The 19,133-nt window shown below is 44.5% G+C and overlaps 1 protein-coding gene across 2 annotated transcripts in view; it reads left to right on the forward strand.

The window, feature by feature from the left end:
- The window catches only part of MNT (MAX network transcriptional repressor), a 145,723-nt gene that overhangs the window by 52,304 nt on the left and 74,286 nt on the right, over positions 1 to 19,133 (forward strand). Inside the window, exon 3 of one of the 2 annotated variants that reach the window (XM_069227021.1) lies at positions 15,718 to 15,759. The exons of the other annotated variant lie outside the window; for it this stretch is intronic. Within the exon in view, the coding sequence (XP_069083122.1) occupies positions 15,718 to 15,759 (42 nt within the window). The remainder of the gene's footprint in view (positions 1 to 15,717; positions 15,760 to 19,133) is intronic. 2 annotated transcript variants of the gene reach the window in all.

The raw sequence follows: 19,133 nt of genomic DNA on the forward strand, positions 1-19,133 counted from the left end.
CTTTTGGTTTCCACCTTGTGGCTTTTAGTTCTTTTTAAAGTTGGTTTAGCTGACAAAACAGACTGTTTCCACCTCTCATCTGATATTCTCATTTCTTTCTGCTGCTCATTACATTTTGGTGGCTCATAGTAGTGGGCTAATGGGAGATGTACAGTAGTATAGAGCAGGGTGGTACCCTGTGCGACAGTGTTTTTTGGCAACCCCCCAATGACCTCCTCCGCCACGGATCCCCCACCACCACCACCCTTTAACAGTGCCCCTCAAGTCTCCATAACCACTATCGTGCAGATGCATTTAATTCATTTTGTAGCACCACTCATTCCAGTGTAGGTTGTCAGACAGAACGCTTCACTTCGCGCACACATTACACAGAGACAATAATCATAAGTGTGTAAATCAGTGTATAAAAAATGTTACATAAAACAGACACTACAAGAAGTGGGAGTCACATGTCATTCATACTGGGAGGCTCTATTGTTTAAGAGCGTGTGTTCTGGAGAAGCACAAACTCATAATTTAAAATGTAACACCATTGTTGGGGCTTCTTTTTAATAATAAGAATTGATTTATATCCAAATTAACCCTTTTTGCAACATTAGGATAATGAAAGACTGGGAAAAAGATTATAATGCTCTAATCTACCTTGCTGTATACATGCAGTTCTTTGATAGTTTACTGATCCATATTAGGATTTTTTCTTACAAACTGTAAGTAACAAAAGGACCTCTATGACAAAAGCAGTAACCCCCACTGACCTATTTGTGTTTATATGCACTTCTTGATCTGCATGGCACACCTTCTTTGCAGCAGGCATATTAACAACTGCAACTTCCTCCAGAGAAAAGTCGGAACTCTCTCCGGGCAGAACATTAATTACCAGAATATTCTTGACATTTTTATTAGTGCCTGAAAATTGCTGGAGGCAAGGAATGCTGCAGTAGGGGCTTTAAAAACTATAATATACTTGCAAACACAGGGCTGCCCTCCCACAGTCAGCACCCGGTGCAGTGGCACCGCTCACACCACCCTAAAGCCGGCCCTGGTATACAGCACAATCTGTTTACGAAAGACTTATTGTCCACTTAAAGCGGGTTTAAAGCCCATCCTTTGCTTGTCAAGGTTAGCATTATTTTCCACTCTCATTTGTTGCTTCTTACTCAGTGACTTTCTTTGTCCATCTTGTCTTTAATTTCCGTGGCGCATAGCCTCTTTACTTATGTCCTTCCACTTCTCACTTTCAGGGAACTAATTTATTTTTTTCATTTTTATTTTTTGCTTAAGCACTCGACAAAAGTGCATGTTTTCCAGCTGTCTCCCTTGTGCACTACTTTCCCCCTCCAAATCAAGATTGGGATGTCTCCCTTGACTGCTTCTGTCTCCCTACGTTGCTCTTTCGTCTGTGTTTCCCATACCCCCAGCGCCATGTTGCATTCTATTACCCGTGTTATTCTCTCCACTCTGCGCACCACGTTGGTCTCTCGACCATTTTCTTCTCATTCCCCTCTATCCCCCCGCCCCCCTACGTGTCCTGTTCCATCTTCAGTGTTGTTTGCTTCCCACACCCTGCATCACTTTATAAGTTTATGAATGCCAGGTGAGGCATGCGTGTGCCTACAAAATAATGCGGCTGCAATGGCCGCGTCATAGCACCTTTTTTTTTCTCTTTTTAGCCGTGCTGCACAGCATCGCAAAAATCCATTCTAAACATGTCCCAAAAGCGCAACCTATTGGCTTTTTTCTGGGCTTGTTAGAGATTTGTACATATTCTGGGAAAGAGCCTGAAGCCCAATGGTCTGCCCTACGTATCTCCCATTGTGTAGTATTAGTTTAGGTTGCAGTGAGAAATTCTAGACCTTCCCATTTGTTGCTCATTTCATTTTACCTCAAATTGTGAGCTAGTGGTATTGTTAGTTCATTTAAACAAGCCGCACCTGAGGGTCATCCTGAGTCACGGTCTTTCATTATGCATTTACCTTCTTTATATTTCTCCTAGGAGAAGATAAGCATGTATTCCAATCGAGAAGGAGCTGATAAATATCAAGCTTCGAGACATTTCATGTTCATCATCCAAATGCTCAGGGGGCAGTCTTTGTTTGTAGCAGGACACACACGTCCAGCTTTAAAATGTTCATTTACAGATACCTGTTAGACGCCATCACGGGCAATATGCTTTGACTTTCACTCTTCCGTCCATGAGGGCAATAGAAAGAGTTTTCATTAGTCAAGAGAGAAATGCATTTTTCTGGCGCTCAGGAGTAATTAAACCCAGACTTGGATGTCAAGACATAAACAAATAGATGAAAGAGACGCTCAGGATCTGCATGATCAAGGAGGATTTAAGGTCCTTTAGTCCTTTTTAGGGTGCTTAGTTCCACATCCCTACTCAAGGGCTAAATTTTGTTGTGAACACTCAGCACCACCAGTACAAATTTTATCTGAGAACCAACTGCATTGTCTATCTATATCTAAACGTTTGGGTTCTCAAAGCAAACTCGCAAGAACTTGAAGACCTTGAAGTCAACATCCAACCCAGCACAGAGCAGTACAAATGATCCACTACTTAAGGGAAGAGGAGGCCGTCCTGGACACTATTCTCACAAAAATGTACGGTTTCTAGCGTACTGTCATCTATATGTCAGAATTGCCTTCCTGTAAAGACAAATTCTCATACTACTTATTTCTCATCTGAAAGAGTTAATATCCTGCATTTTTACTGTTCCATATCAACTACTGCACAGAGGTCTAAATACAAAAGTCCTGCAATTCACAGCAGCCCAAATTACTGGTTTGGCATTTGGGACATAAATAATTAGGTTTTTTTGCACATCATAATCCAGTGTTTTATCAGCAGGACAAGCTACAACAATTTCTCTCTAAGCGTTTCATCTTCTGCAGAATGTAATCATCAAACTTCATCAGTTCAGAAACGAAACTGGCTAGACTATACGTGTTGTTACTAGCTTCACCCGTCTGAGAGACAACACGAGATTGTCCTGCAGACTGTATCTCCTGTCAAGCATCATTGATCAGAGCCATTCTGATACTGAACCCAAAGCTTCATGCACATTCTCAAAGTGGTAAAGCATTCAACAGATTATTTGTATTGAAATACACTTTAGATTTGGTACCTTGGTAAGATGGACTACATAAGGTGCCAGGAAGAGGTGGCACTTTCATACCGCCTTTATTTTGCTCAATGTGCTTTATAGTATTCCTCCTGCTAGTCCTCTTCTGGTCATTATGGCATACAATTTTATCTCCAGGTGTTCTTTGTCACCATCCACGTGATTAAAGAGTTTTAGAGGCTTTCAATGCAGTTTACGCCCCATTGAGATGCTCCTCCTTCACCGCCCTCCTCCACATGCTCTAGACCAATAAAAGCGCAGCCCATGAACTCGTTTGTTCAACAGATCAACAGTGTGGGACAAAATGCGTTGTTCCACATCTGTGTATATTGAGCTGCCTTGGTCCTTTGAGACTAACTGCAACAATTGGTATTTATGTATCTCCCATCCAAGAAGTTAGTCTGACTCCGGCGATTCCAGAACTGCAAAACCCGATTCATACGCCACTTGAATCAATCACCAAACATTATCCTGCTGTGAATACGGAGCAACACAATTTAATTTAAAATACTGCACCTTGTGCATAACGCATTGCACGACTTTTACCCTGACTACATTGCTTAACTGGTAATCCCATACCTCCCAACCAAATGACTGTGGCTAGACCCCTAAAACAAGCGATTGCTTCAGTTGGTCCAATATAGTTTTTGAGTAAACATCCTTGCTCGTTTAATGTGTGCATCTTCCTTTGACCTTTTTCTTCGAGACAACCTTGGAAACTACTGCAAAGGACTAAAAACACAACAGTATGTTTTCATTCATGTCTCCACTGTACACCCTGTAACCATGCTGTTATGAGAACGCCGAAGCTGCCGTTTGGTAGTGCGAATGATGTATAAAAATACAATTATTTTTAATTTATATTTTTAGGAAAGAGATGGTTCACTTTGGAAAAAGTTATCCAAGAGTCTTCACACGGACAGAGAGTCTAGAGTTTATGATTGTAGTATGGAAAACTAAGACCTCAGTTTTGCAACTTTTCTTTCTTCTGGTAGATCTATCAAATGTGCTACTTAGCCTCTGTGGCCATCCCCTATTCCATTGCTTTCCCATTACTAATTGTAATTGCATTTTTATAGTGCTTACTGCCCCCGATGAGGTGTTGAAGCGCTTTATACCTGGCAGCATTGCGCCTGAACCCGGGCTTAGCGATTAGTCCCATATTATTGGTCATGGTTGGCTATTGAGATTATTTTTGTGTGGCTAAAATAACCATTCTGAGCATTCACTCCAGTCTGTGTTGGACAACATGATAAAGAGTTAGTTGTGATAATTAGTGGTGGGGTATGTGATCTCATGCAGGTGGGTGGTGGGATTAGTTGCTGAGCTGGAGGAGACTACGTATTGTTAGGCTGCACAGGTATGAGTTTCATAGGAGGAGATGTTGTAAATGAATTGTGGGCAGCTAACTGAGAGGACAGTAGATATTAAGTCAGACGGCTTGTGCTCAGCAAAATGAGGCATGCAGAGAATGGAAGGAAGAAAAAAAAGGAGACAATGTAAAAAAAAATAATATATATATATATATATATATGTATGTTCGATGGCACGTGTAGCTGCAGATACACATGCTGTGCATTATCCTGCCATCTAGTGTTGGGCTCGGAGTGTTACAAATTGTTTTTCTTCGAAGAAGTCTTTTTGAGTCACAAGACCGAGGGACTCCTCCCTTTCGGCTCCATTGCGCATGGGCGTCGACTCCATCTTAGATTGTTTTCTTTCCGCCATCGGGTTCGGACGTGTTCCTCTACGCTCCGTGTTTCGGTTGGGAAAAGATAGTTATACATCGGAAAATTCGACGGTATTGTTTGCGCTCGGTACCGGGTTAGTGCTAGCACATCGACACCGAAGAAAGAAAAGTTCCGGCAGCCCTTCGGGGTTTCCACGCCTCGGCGGGGCCTGGTCGGCCCGACAGCGTCCATCTTCAACGGTCATGGACCGGACCCCCTTCCGCTTCTGCCCCAACTGCCACGCAAAGTATCCTTATGCAGACCAACACTTGGTCTGTAATCTGTGTTTGTCCCCCAAACACAAAGAGGATACTTGCGAGGCCTGTCGGGCATTTCGATCCAAGAAGACACTGTGGGATCGTAGAGCTCGAAGACTCCAGATGGCGTCGACACCGGCCGGACACACAGACGTCGAAGAAGAGGAGACATTCTCCATTCGAGATTCAGACTCGGACGAGTCCGAGAGTGAGCAGCCGAAGACGCAGCAAACCGTGAGTAAACCAGCCCCGGCAAAAACTCAATCGAAGATCATGAATGCCCAGGGGACGCCACCGCCAACAGGCCATGGCTTTACCCGAAAACATGGTGACCAAACATCGGCACCAAAAAAGGCCTCCCAGCAGCAGAAGACATCCGACTCCGGTCGAGATACCGGCTCCGAACAGACTCTGCACCGAGATACCGGCTCCGAACAGACTCGGCACCGAGAGTTCGGCACACCGAAAGTCAAAAAGGTTTCTTCGGAGCCAAAAAAGACTGTCGAAAAAATTTCGGTACCGAAACATGCTTCCTCGGAGCCGAAACAAAGCTCCTATACAGAGGAACAAGGCATTTCCACACACTTACAAGGCCACCGTTTTGAACAAGAGCTGGGCATGGGAGAGCCTGACCATACCCAAAGAAGGCTCCATATACAAAAGGACACTGGGAAAATCAGAACTCTTCCTCCAATCAAAATGAAGCAGAAGCTCGCATTCCAAGAGGTGGAAATGCAGCCTAAGGCAAAAGTGGCAAAAGAGAAAACTCCACCACAATTTTCACCACATCTGTCCCCGGTAGCAACACCCCCAATGATGCAGTCACCAACGCACACAGGGATGAGTCAAGATGACCCGGATGCATGGGATTTGTATGATGCACCAGCCTCTGACAATAGTCCCGAATGATACCCGGTAAGACCTTCACCACCTGAAGACAGGACTGCTTACATGCAAGTGGTTTCCAGGGCAGCTACATTTCATAATGTAGCTTTGCATGCAGAGCCTATAGAAGATGACTTCTTGTTCAACACCCTGTCATCTACGCACAGCCAATACCAAAGCTTGCCAATGCTGCCAGGCATGTTAAAACACGCTAAACAGGTGTTTCAAGACCCAGTCAAAGGCAGAGCCATCACGCCTAGGGTGGAGAAGAAATACAAACCTCTCCCTACTGACCATGTGTACATCACACAACAGTTAACTCCAGATTCAGTGGTAGTAAGAGCAGCCCGAAAAAGGGCGAGCTCACAAACTTCTGAAGACGCACCACCGCCCGACAAAGAAAGTCGGAAATTCGATGCAGCAGGCAAAAGGGTGGCAGCACAGGCAGCCAATCAATGGCGAATTGCAAATTCTCAGGCTCTTCTAGCAAGATACGACAGGGCACATTGGGATGAAATGCAACACCTCATTCAACACCTTCCCAAAGTGTTCCAAAAACGTGCCCAACAGGTTGTCGAGGAGGGCCAAAGTATCTCCAACAACCAAATAAGGTCGGCCATGGACTCAGCAGACACAGCGGCCAGAACAGTAAACACGGCGGTAACCATTCGGAGACACACATGGCTACGAACCTCCGGATTTAAGCCCGAAATTCAGCAAGCAGTGCTAAATATGCCATTCAATGAACAACAACTATTTGGGCCGGATGTGGATATAGCAATAGACAAACTGAAAAAAGACACTGACACGGCCAAAGCCATGGGCGCGCTCTACTCCCCACAGAGCAGAGGCACTTTAGGAAGCCGCACTTTAGAGGGGGGTTTCGGGCCCAGATCACAGAGCCTTCCACCTCACAAATCAGACCCACATATCAGGGCCAATATCAGAGAGGAGGTTTTCGAGGACAATATAGGGGTGGACAGTTCCCTAAAACAATAGGGAAATTCCAGAGCCCAAAAACCCCACAAACTAAACAGTGACTTCGTCACAAACTGCCACCACACAACACCAGTGGGGGGGGAGACTCACAGATTATTACCACTACCACAACTGGGAACACATAACTACGGACGCGTGGGTCCTAGCCATATCCAACATGGTTATTGCATAGAATTCCTACATTTGCCACCAGATGTGCCTCCAAGAGCACACATCATGTCCAAACAACACTTAGATCTGTTACAACTAGAAGTCCAAGCATTGTTACAAAAAGAAGCAATAGAACTAGTACCCAACCATCAAAAAGGAACAGGTGTTTACTCCCTGTATTTCCTAATTCCAAAAAAGGACAAAACACTGAGACCCATATTAGACCTCAGAACACTAAGGGCCAGATGTAGCAAAGGGTTTTACCCATTCTGTGTCTATGGGAAAATGTGTTCCTACATATGGCCCTAGATCTTTACATCAAATCAGATCACTTTCACATGGTGACACTTCAAGACGTGATTCCCTTACTCAAACAACAGGACTACATGTCAACATTAGATCTCAAGGATGCTTATTTCCACATACCCATACATCCTTCCCACAGGAAATACTTAAGGTTTGTAATCCAAGGCGTGCATTACCAATTCAAAGTGTTACCCTTCGGCATAACTACAGCCCCAAGAGTATTCACAAAATGCCTTGCAGTTGTAGCTGCTCACATCAGGAGGCAACACATGCACGTATTCCCTTACTTAGACGATTGGTTAATAAAAACCAGCACTCAGCAACCGTGTCTTCTACACACAAAATACGTCATAGAAACCCTTCACAAACTAGGGTTCTCTATAAACTACCAAAAACCACATCTACAACTATGTCAAATACAACAGTACTTAGGAGCAACACTCAACACACAAAAAGGGATTGCCACTCCAAGTCCACAAAGGGTACAAGCCTTCCAAAATGTAATAGTAAACATGCACCCAAACCCACACTATCAAGTGAGGTTTGTAATGAAACTCCTAGGCATGATGTCTTCCTGCATAGCCATTGTCCCAACGCAAGACTACACATGCGTCCCTTACAACAATGCCTAGCAACACAATGGACACAAGCACAGGGTCAACTTCAAGATCTAGTGTTGATAGACCGCCAAACATACTCCTCGCTTCAATGGTGGAACCCTATAAATTTAAACCAAGGGCGGCCATTCTAAGACCCAGTGCCTCAATACGTGATCACAACAGATGCTTCCATGATAGGGTCGGGAGCACACCTCAACCAGCACAGTATACAGGGACAATGGGACGTTCAACAAAGGCAACTCCATATAAATCATCTAGAGCTGTTAGCAGTGTTTCTAGCATTGAAAGCATTTCAACCGCTAATAGCCCACAAACACATTCTTGTCAAAACAGACAACATGACAACAATGTATTCCCTAAACAAACAGGGAGGGACACACTCATCACAACTGTGTCTCTTAGCACAAAAGATTTGGCATTGGGCGATTCACATTCGCCTAATAGCACAGTACATCCCAGGGATTCAAAACCAGTTAGCAGACAATCTCAGTTGAGATCACCAACAAACACACGAATGGGAAATTCATCCCCAGATACTACAAACTTACTTTCTACACTGGGGAATACCAGAAATAGACCTATTTGCAGCAAAAGAAAACGCAACATGGCAAAACTTCACGTCCAGGTATCCACACCCTCAGTCCAAGGGCAATGCGTTATGGATGAGTTGGTCAGGGATATTTGCCTACGCTTTTCCCCCTCTCCCACTCCTTCCTTATCTTGTAAACAAATTGAGTCAAAACAGACTCAAACTAATACTGATAGCACCAACCTGGGCTCGCCAACCATGGTACACAACACTACTAGACCTGTCAGTAGTACCTCATATCAAACTACCAAACAGACCAGATCTGTTAACCCAACACAAGCAACAGATCAGACACCCAAATCCAGCATCGCTCAATCTAGCAATCTGGCTCCTGAAGTCTTAGAGTTTGGACATTTAGACCTTACACAAGAATGTATGGAGGTCATTAAGCAAGCTAGAAGACCTACTACAAGACATTGTTACGCAAACAAATGGAAAAGATTTGTTTATTATTGCCATCATAATCAAATCCAACCACTACACGCTTCCGCTAAAAACATCGTAAGCTATTTATTACACTTACAAAAATCAAACCTAGCTTTTTCGTCTATCAAGATACATCTCACAGCAATATCTGCCTATCTGCAGATTACACATTCAACATCACTCTTTAGAATCCCAGTCATAAAAGCATTTATGGAGGGTCTAAAGAGAATCATAACCCCAAGAACACCACCAGTTCCCTCGTGGAACCTCAATATTGTATTAACACGACTCATGGGTCCACCATTTGAACCCATGCACTCTTGTGAAATGCAATACTTAACCTGGAAAGTAGCCTTCCTAATAGCTATCACATCTCTTAGAAGGGTAAGTGAAATTCAAGCATTCACTATACAAGAACCCTTTATACAAATACATAAACATAAAGTGGTTCTCCGGACAAATCCAAAGTTCTTACCAAAAGTTATATCACCGTTCCACCTAAACCAAACAGTGGAACTCCCAGTCTTTTAGCCGAAAGAGCCTTACATACGCTAGACATCAAAAGAGCATTAATGTATTACATTGATAGAACAAAACAATTTCGCAAGACAAAACAATTGTTTGTAGCCTTTCAAAAACCTCATGCAGGAAATCCAATATCCAAACAAGGCATTGCCAGATGGATAGTGAAATGTATTCAGACCTGTTATATAAAAGCAAAAAGAGATCTGCCTATTACGCCAAAGGCACACTCCACTAGGAAGAAAGGCGCCACAATGGCCTTTCTAGGAAATATACCTATGACAGAAATCTGTAAGGCAGCCACATGGTCTACGCCTCATACATTCACAAAACATTACTGTGTAGATGTGTTAACAACACAACAAGCCACAGTAGGACAGGCTGTATTAAGAACATTATTTCAAACAACTTCAACTTCTACAGGCTAAACCACCACTTTTGGGGAGATAACTGCTTACTAGTCTATGCACAGCATGTGTATCTGCAGCTACGCATGCCATCGAACGGAAAATGTCACTTACCCAGTGTACATCTGTTCGTGGCATGAGTCGCTGCAGATTCACATGCGCCCTCCCGCCTCCCCGGGAGCCTGTAGCCGTTATAAGTTGATGAAACTTGTACATTTATAAATTTGTAAATATATATAATTTTTTATACAAATTATGTACATACAGAGTCCACTCCATTGCATGGGCACTTTTTACTAATATACACAACTCCTACCTCACCCTCTGCGGGGAAAACAATCTAAGATGGAGTCGACGCCCATGCGCAATGGAGCCGAAAGGGAGGAGTCCCTCGGTCTCGTGACTCGAAAAGACTTCTTTGAAGAAAAACAACTTGTAACACTCCGAGCCCAACACTAGATGGCAGGATAATGCATAGCATGTGAATCTGCAGCGACTCATGCCACGAACAGATGTACACTGGGTAAGTGACATTTTCCATATATATATATATAACAGATGCAACATTAAAAAAGCTTGACTGGATGCCTGCCTATATCCGTCCTCCAGATTGGCTCACAGTATTAATTACAAAGGCAAAGAAGCATATATTTGGATGTTTTTTTTAATTTTTTTTATAAAGATTTTTTATTCATTTTATCTGAATGGAACAGCATAAACACGTTACAACAGTAAAAGACTAAGGAAAAGAAGAGAAAAAATATATATATATTTAAATAAATAATCAACAGTTACCGACAAATCGACACAATCTTTGAGATATACCATCTTCTGCATATTAAGTGTTCCTCTTAGTGGTCTAAATGACTTTAATCATCTTAATGGCCCTGTCCAGTTCCTTTTGGTCTTGGATGTGGATTATAATCTGGGTTTGGTCCCACCACTTGAGTGCGGGGGTTGCAGTCTTCGCTGCCACCTTATTTGTTAGGGATCCACTTCGTCATCACGCCACCCTTTGTGGGTTTGGTCCCTCTTTTATCACTAATCGGGGTTTGTAGCCAGCTACGTCCCTTCTCCCAGGGTTAAATGGTTTGCCCAGGGAATCTCTGGGGGTTCTGCTCTAATAAGCTATTCAACTGTCTAGTTGACTGTCCCAGTTCCCCCATATTTTGTTGTATTTGTCTGGGCATCCCCTCACTTCATATATCAGTTTTTCACATCTTGCGCACCAGTCCATTCCTCTTCTCCATTTGGTGAGGGTCGGAGCTTTTGCTGCCTTCCATTCTGACATGATGTCCCTCTTCGCCACCAAACAGGCTCTCCCTAGGAAAGTGCGGTTCGCTCTGCCCAGCCCCATTCCGTCCATGGCCCCCAACAAAATCGGGATCGGGGATGCCTCTATCCTAGATTGCAGGGTTTCGGAGATCTCTCCCAGGACTATCCCCCAGTATGACTCTATAACTGGACAGGCCCAGATCATATGGAAGAAGTCAGCACCTGTCTGAAGGCAGCGGGGGCACTCATCTGTGGGGCGGAGGTTAGCTTTATGGAGCCTTTTAGGGGTAAGGTAGGCTGTGTGTAAGTAGAGGGTTTGTAGCGCTTGAAATCGTGTAGATATGGCCAGTGTTCGGGGTGCTGCCAGCGCGTCTCTCCAGTCTAGTTCTTCCAAGGGGCCCACCCAACCCTCCCATTTCCGGCGAAGCTTCTCAAGGGGGGGAGAGGTGTTTGTTAGGATGACCCGATATATTTGGGAGATCCCTCCTTTATTTATGTGTCCCATCATTACCTTTGCTTCGAGAGGGCTATGTTCTGGAATGTTGTCCCCCGGTTGCAGGTGTACTGATAGGGCGTGCCTTAGTTGAAGGTACTTGTGGAATTGGGTTTTATTCAGATCATGTGACCTCTGAAGTTCCTCAAAAGTTCGGATTTGTGAGTCTCCCCAGACATCCCCCAGCGTGGATATCCCTATGTTGTCCCACTTCCGGAATCCCGCCAGTGTGGAAACCTCCCTCAGCCACCTCCCCTGCCAGAGAGGTGTTTGTTGCGTTAGTCGGGACCACCACCCCATTGTCTTCTGTGCCGTTTGCCACCCCTTCAACACCATCCCAGTGACTTCAGGGATAGTTTGTGGTATCGTTCCCCCATATAGCGCGTCAAGAACCCCATTGTAGCCCAGTGCTTGGAGCTCTAATCTATATGCGGGGTCCGTCCAGCCCCCCGATAACCAATCATTGATCACCTGCATGCGCATGGCTAGATAATAAAAATAAATGTTGGACATCCCTAGGCCCCCTTCACATGTGTCCCTTTGACACGTGGCAAGGGATAATTTGGTTCGGGAGCCGTACCATAGGTATTGACGCGAAGTCGTCTCGACTTCGCTAAACCACTTCCGGGGGATTGGGTGTGGGAAGTTCTGTAGTTGGTATAAAAAACTAGGGAGAATCATCATCTTAAACAATGCGGTTCTTCCCAGTATGTTGAGTGGTAAATCTCGCCAGCGTTGAAGATCCTTTTTGGGTTTTTTAAGAAGTGGTGTGATATTAAGTTCCCAGGTTAGTTTGGGAAGCAGCGCTATATGGACTCCTAGATATTTGAAACTGTTACGACGGATTGGGATGTTTTCCTGCCAGTTTATGCAATCTCTAGAGGGGTGTAGAGGGATCAGCAAGTATTTACTAGGATTTAGGGTTAGACCCGAAGCTTGTGAGAAGAGTTCCAGGAGTTCCAAGACACGGGGGCCACTCCTCGCTGGGTTGGAGAGGTACAGGAGAACGTCGTCAGCGTACAATGCTACACGGTCTTCCGGGCTCTCTGGCCATGTCCAGCCCGTCACCAGTGGGTCCTCTCTGACCATTGTGGCCAACGGTTCGATTGCTAGGGCGAAGAGCAGCGGGGACAGCGGGCATCCTTGCCGTGTCCCTCGCCGGATGGGGAACGGATCGGAGGTCACACCGTTTATCTGAATACGGGCGGTTGGATTGGAGTAAAGTAGTTTAACAAGGCCGCGAAACCTGGGTCCAAAGCCGTTTTTTATGAGCACTTGCTCTAAATACGACCAGTCCACCGTATCGAAGGCTTTTTCAAAGTCTATCAGGAGGAGAGCAAGGGGGGATCCAGTCAGGGTGCCGCGTTGAGCCAGCGCGACATGTAGTCTCCTTATGCAATGTCTCGTGCTGCGGGAGGGCATGAAGCCGCACTGATCTGGGTGTATCAGTGTGGGAAGCACCCCCTTCAGCCTTGTTGCAAGTATTGTTGATAGCACTTTGATCTCCGCATTTAACAGGGAGATTGGTCTGTAGACCGATCTATTGGGTGATGGCGGTTGCGACCTTGGGATAACCACTATTGTGGCTTGGTCTATCTCAGTGGGGAAGCGGCCCGTCTTCTCTGCTTCATCAAACATGCTAAGTAAGTGGGGGGCTAGGATATCTCCGCATCTTTTATAGAGTTCAGCCGGAAAGCCGTCTGGTCCGGGTGTTTTATCTGATGTCAGGGCAGCTATGGCCGTTGCGATTTCGGCTATGTTTATGGCTTCATCTAGGCTCATCCTGGTCGTATGTGAGATACTAGGGAGAGTAATATCGTTCAAGAGCGGAGACTCCCTTTCAGCTAGCGGGCGTTGACGCACCGCATATAACTTAGCGTAATAGGAGGCAAAGCTCCTCGCAATTCCACTAGGGGTTCTCTCAACCAAGCCTGTCTCATCCACCACCTCAGGGACAACTCTGTTGGCCAAGGGGCTCGAGGCCAGCCAATGCAAGAGTTTGCCATTTTTATCACCCCATCCATAGACACGGGCTGGATGTGTTTTTCTTAACCGTGGTTCATCTCTTCTCCCATATGCAGTGGTATCTGTTCCATTGTTTTTGTTTTGGTTGCCTTTTATGCAGGCAATTTTCTGTCTTTCCAACTTGTACCACCTTTACAAGCCTTATTTTGTTCTGTTGAATGGGTTTCCTCACTCTATTAAAAGGCTTGTGATAATGGGCCTGGACAAGGAATTCTTTTCGACCCTCAGAATGATGGTGTTTTGCTCTTTCAGTCGTGGAAAAAAAACACAAATTGTTTTGTGGAATGGCTTTCGTGTCTAGAGGGAGATTGCACAGTGTGCTTTGATTCTGTCTTTTGTTAGGCAGGGGTCCAGACCACCTCTTTTACTTTCCCGTACACTTTAAAGTTACCTCTTCACTTCAAGACTTCTGGAGATGCAGAAGCTCCCTGGGCCGGGAAATTCAGAGCGGTTTCCACTTGCGATGGTCACTTTACTAGTGACCAGTTGATTGAAGGATTTGTTCTGTCTTCCACCCCCAACTTCTCAGTATGTCGAGCCCGAGCAAATCCTTCAAGAAGGTGGAACTAGCAGGCTTCTACCGTCGCTTCAACTAGGTTCTATGTGTGAACTGATCTTCAGCAATAGAGGGTTGAAAAGTGCAGTGTTTTTTCATGTTTTCACTGTCGTGCCTATTTTAATGGTGGACAGCTATGTTTGGAGGCAGACCCACCCCCAGGCTTACAGCTACGGGGCTAATTCTGCAGTATGGCAGAGTAAGTCTGTAGTGGACAAGAAATTAAACTGGTCATGTGGGAGGTGTCAGTTGCATGGGTTTGGTAACTGGCTGGCTGGGAGAGTCCTGATCCTTTGGTGGCGTGCCATGTAATTATCCACCTAGCCCTTAAACAAATTTCGTAAATGCATAAAGTATTGACACACTTAGGCTCCTTATTCTCACTTCCACAGTGGGCGCGTTGTTTCCCTCACTCAGTATGAAATCCAGTCCATTGCATTCTTTAAGCACAGACTGAACTCCTCGGAGCACCAGCTCAGCAACAGGACAGAAGCATAACTACGTAGTGTCCAATAATATTTATAGGCGTGCCTTGAAGACCTAGTTGTTTTATTGGGGGAAGAAAGCTTTTTAGAGGCCAAGGTGACTAGCTGAAGCAGAATGTCCACGTGATGGCCGCAGTTGTATGAGCTACTCCGCCTTGTTATCTTCGGGCTGCATCTTGGTATCTCTATTCGGCTTCTTTAATGTTCATCTTATTTAGCATTGGGTTGTATGAGGCCACACCACTGCGTTTCTGAAGCATTACTATTATCAGGTGCTTAGGGTGTACTTATCTAGAGGGGGGGGGATTCGTTTTGGAGCAGTAGTGATTGAGCAGTAATTTCTCTCCTATAAATGGTGTTGACGGCTTTGAATGATATTCACGTTTCAAAAGAGTACGACTTTCCTTAACGTGGGCCCATGGCGAGTATTACTTTAGAATCTCACTACGTCCTTATGTCCCAATGCTTCAGTGGTGTAAGTGAAAACGACATTGATTTCTGCGTTTACTTTTAGCCTTTGGGGTATTCTTGAATTAGCAGTATTGCTTATGAAAGAAATCACTAACCCTACACGAGCCCTATGCCTGCACGCTTGCTTTATAAAATGAAACAAACGCCTTAACAAGTTTTGTGAAGGAGTGTTTGCACAACTTTTTTTTTTTCTTCCTTCAAAGACCGTGTTTTTAGAGGTGCCGATCCTATTATTTATTGAAAGAAATTTGTATTTGTACAAGTACTCCCACCAGATGCCTTGACAGGGCCATGCCTAGGCTGGGGATTGCCATCTCACAGTGCAACGACTAATGCAAACTGAAAGCAGACCCTGTAAGCGGCCACTGAGTTTCTCTTATTTTGTTTGGGTTGCAGGGCTGGGACCAGGGAGGTGCATAATAAACTGGAGAAGAACAGGTGTGTATAAAACTGGACACTTTTTCTTGCTAACTGCTTTAGAAAACACTTAATTTAAACAAACAAAAGCCTCTGTAAAAATCATGTGTGTTTAAAGCAGCAGTACCACCCATGGGTCAGCTTGCCTACTTTTCTGTTCTATTCAGACTTTATACTTTTTGACAAACGTTTTGGGTTTATTTTATCTGTCAAAATACCATATTTATAACCCCATTGTGGGGGGAAAAAAGAACAAAAGGAAATTAGGATATAAATAAGGTGTGTGCTTATCAGCCGTGCTTCAGTGGTTTGTGGTAAGCCTAACTGCGGCACTTAATTTTAGTTGAAATGCTGCAAATAACTAAAATGGCACGACCTAAAAAATAAATACAAAATCTTATTGTAGAACTGAATAGAAAACAGATAGAAACAAGGGGCAATGCTGATGGTTTTTGTTTGTTCGAACTAGCAACTAAATAATTTAGCAAATGAATGTTGGCCATCCTGCCTAGTTCACTAAGATTCTGTTGTTTGCACCAACCATGCTTACGGTGGAACAAGCCTGATTTTACAGGTGCCTTCATGTGTCTATTTACACATGAAAATGCATATATACATATGCGGTGCAGAATCTTTGTAAACATGGCATTTACCTCAGCGACACAAACCTGTTGGCTTTGAAAGGCTCAGTTAGAACACGTGCCATCAAACTTGGACCAGCCAAGACCAGAGGAAACTGGCAGATTTTCTGATAGATTTGTACCTTTTAAATAGAGGTAAGGAGGAAAGAACCAAACGCGTCACTGACTACACCAGCCTCACAGTACACCAGAGACAGAGTTTTGCTGTGGCCCAGCCTGCTTATGATGTCATATTGCTAGTTTCGGCCTTTGATGTATAGAGATGGTGAACTGGACCACCTTTGGACTGCTTGAAAAAAGTGAAGCACTGGTTGATTGACTGGCTTCCTAGGCAGAAGATTGTAATTTGACTATAAAAAATGTGCATTTTTGAAGGCTGAATGGCATTGTACTGGTCATGTAGGGACATAGAAACTGTAGATGTTATCTTGCCATTAAACTTGACGTTTTCATCCTATTTCACGAGGGCTCAGTGTTTTTGTTTCTGATTAGTTCTGAAGTGTTAGATTCCAGACTGGGAGGAGAAAGGCTTCCTGGAAGTCGAGATGTTATTATTATTTTTTTTTTTATGCAGTGAACTGCTGGGTTGAGGTGTCTGTTCGTCCAATCCTTTGTAATCAGGGCGACCTGGTTACACACATATCCTGTCTCCTTACTCCTGCAGCACCAGAGACAACACTATCTAAAGAGTTACCCCTTCTTCACTGTTTTTCGTGGGCAACTAGGCTTATAGCCACGAGCTTTGCTTTCCCAACTGCCCTTTTCCAGGGGTGTCCGCAACTGGTTCTTTCCCTCAGCCATGATGTCTTTCTTCCCACCACTAGACCACGTCTACGCCCTTTCTCTGTACCTGCACACACACACTCTGACTTGCAGACTGATGTCCATCTACATTCATGTGTCCTCAGCCTGTTCCAACTAAGACATCTGTGGTGCAATTCAGTAGGATACTGTAGGGCCTCCCAGTGCTCCTTTCTTGGGTTGAGAGTACTAGGATGGCAGTGACAACAGTCTGAGTGCCGCAGGGAACGACGACTTTCATTACTAACCTATAGGGCATGAGAGGTTAGAATCCGGGCTCGTGGTCAGTGAGATTGTACAATTTCTTTATTGGTCTTCTACAAGGGGGGGAGAGGGATAGATGGCTTCCACTAGTTTCCTGGTCCTGGGTGTGAGAGCAGGGCGGTTGTCTTACTCGCTTCTGAGTAGGGGAGAGGGGGATGGGTTTCATCCCTTTACCTGGTGCCCTAGCAAATATTTTCCACTTTCTTAAGCAGGTTTAAGGCGCACTAAGAGACTTTCAGTTAACACAGTAGATGACCGCAACCTCGCGGTCCCTCAAGCTGTCACGAGTACTAAAGCTGAAGAGCCTAGAAGTATTTCAGCTCTCATTGTGTACATAATTAAAAACAGACACATAAAATAGTATGTATACTCGTTTATGCTGTACAGCCCAGCGACAGCTCTGGCTGATCATAACTTTCTGTGTATATAAACAAATGAGTAGTCTTCAATTCAAGATTCTTGCACTCCACAAAGCATCTGTTTTATGGACAGTCCTCGGTGTTTTTGTGACCCGCGCTGGAATTGAGCACAGTTGAGCGATGCAGAAAGTTTGCACCCCAAAACCCGTATGCTGGTTTTCTTTTTCTTTTGAAGCACGCTAATAACGAATCCCATGATTACTCAAAATATTCAGAATCCATTAAATATATGCAGAAAACAGGCAAAGTAATGAACAGGCAGTTGCAAAAAAATCTAGACTTTCGGAAACCTGCAGAAATTGCTACACTCAAACCAATTTAGGCAATCCAACCTTTCTGTGTGGAATAGCCTCTAGTGCAAAACGTTTTAGACCTGTTACTGTTTATACAGAAATATATTTAACCCAGATCTCCCCATTCTGTTATCTGTGGAGGAAAAACGCTGGAAATCCAACGAAAGTACAGAACACCTAACATTAAACATGCAGCTTTAGCCAACATAAATGGGCACTCTGGAGTGAGAAACGCAAACTATTTCTTCCGCTACACTGGTCAGTGGAAAATTAGGTTCAAAGGGGTGAGATGGGGGGAATCGGTCGATGTGCTACAATAGCCAGCAGCCTAGAAACAGGGGCACTTTGTGAAACGGGACAAAGACCGCGGTAAATCGCAAATAGGTCGGGGGCAGCATCGTGAACGGAGGTTGTTATAGGGAGCCCACCCCAAGAAAACATACAATAGGGGGGAAATAAAAATGAAATATCATTTTACAAGTCCAGGTTCTCATTCATAAACATAGAACCCCTACTCCCAACGTTATACGTTATTCTATTGCATTCAGTTATCGATTTTATTCAGCTGCCCTTTAACCCTGGTAGCCGTTTCCCCACAGGTTCCTAATGAAAACATTTCCACCTCAAGGGTGGGGGGATGCTCGTTTGCTGACCGCAGAGCGCCCTGCATGGCCTGGAGTGCTGTACCACTGGAATACTTTCTTTCGCTTTTCGTAAAGCGGACTAGTGGAGCTATAGTCATTATGTCATGACAATTCTCGTCCTTGTCAGCTGAGCCTTTATTTCTCCTGCTGGTTATACCGAGGGACCACACTGCAACTTGTATTGCAGCGAGAAGGACATTGGTATTTTACCCACTTTGGGCAGTGGGTGGGGATGGGAGGGGGGCATTGGGAAAGAAAGAGGTTCATATTTTGTATTTGTGGAAAGTGATAACATGCGGGACATAGCTACATTTTAGGGAGATAGTATTGCAG

This window comes from Pleurodeles waltl, chromosome 3_2, assembly GCF_031143425.1.
Source record: "Pleurodeles waltl isolate 20211129_DDA chromosome 3_2, aPleWal1.hap1.20221129, whole genome shotgun sequence".
NCBI classification, from domain to species: domain Eukaryota; kingdom Metazoa; phylum Chordata; class Amphibia; order Caudata; family Salamandridae; genus Pleurodeles; species Pleurodeles waltl.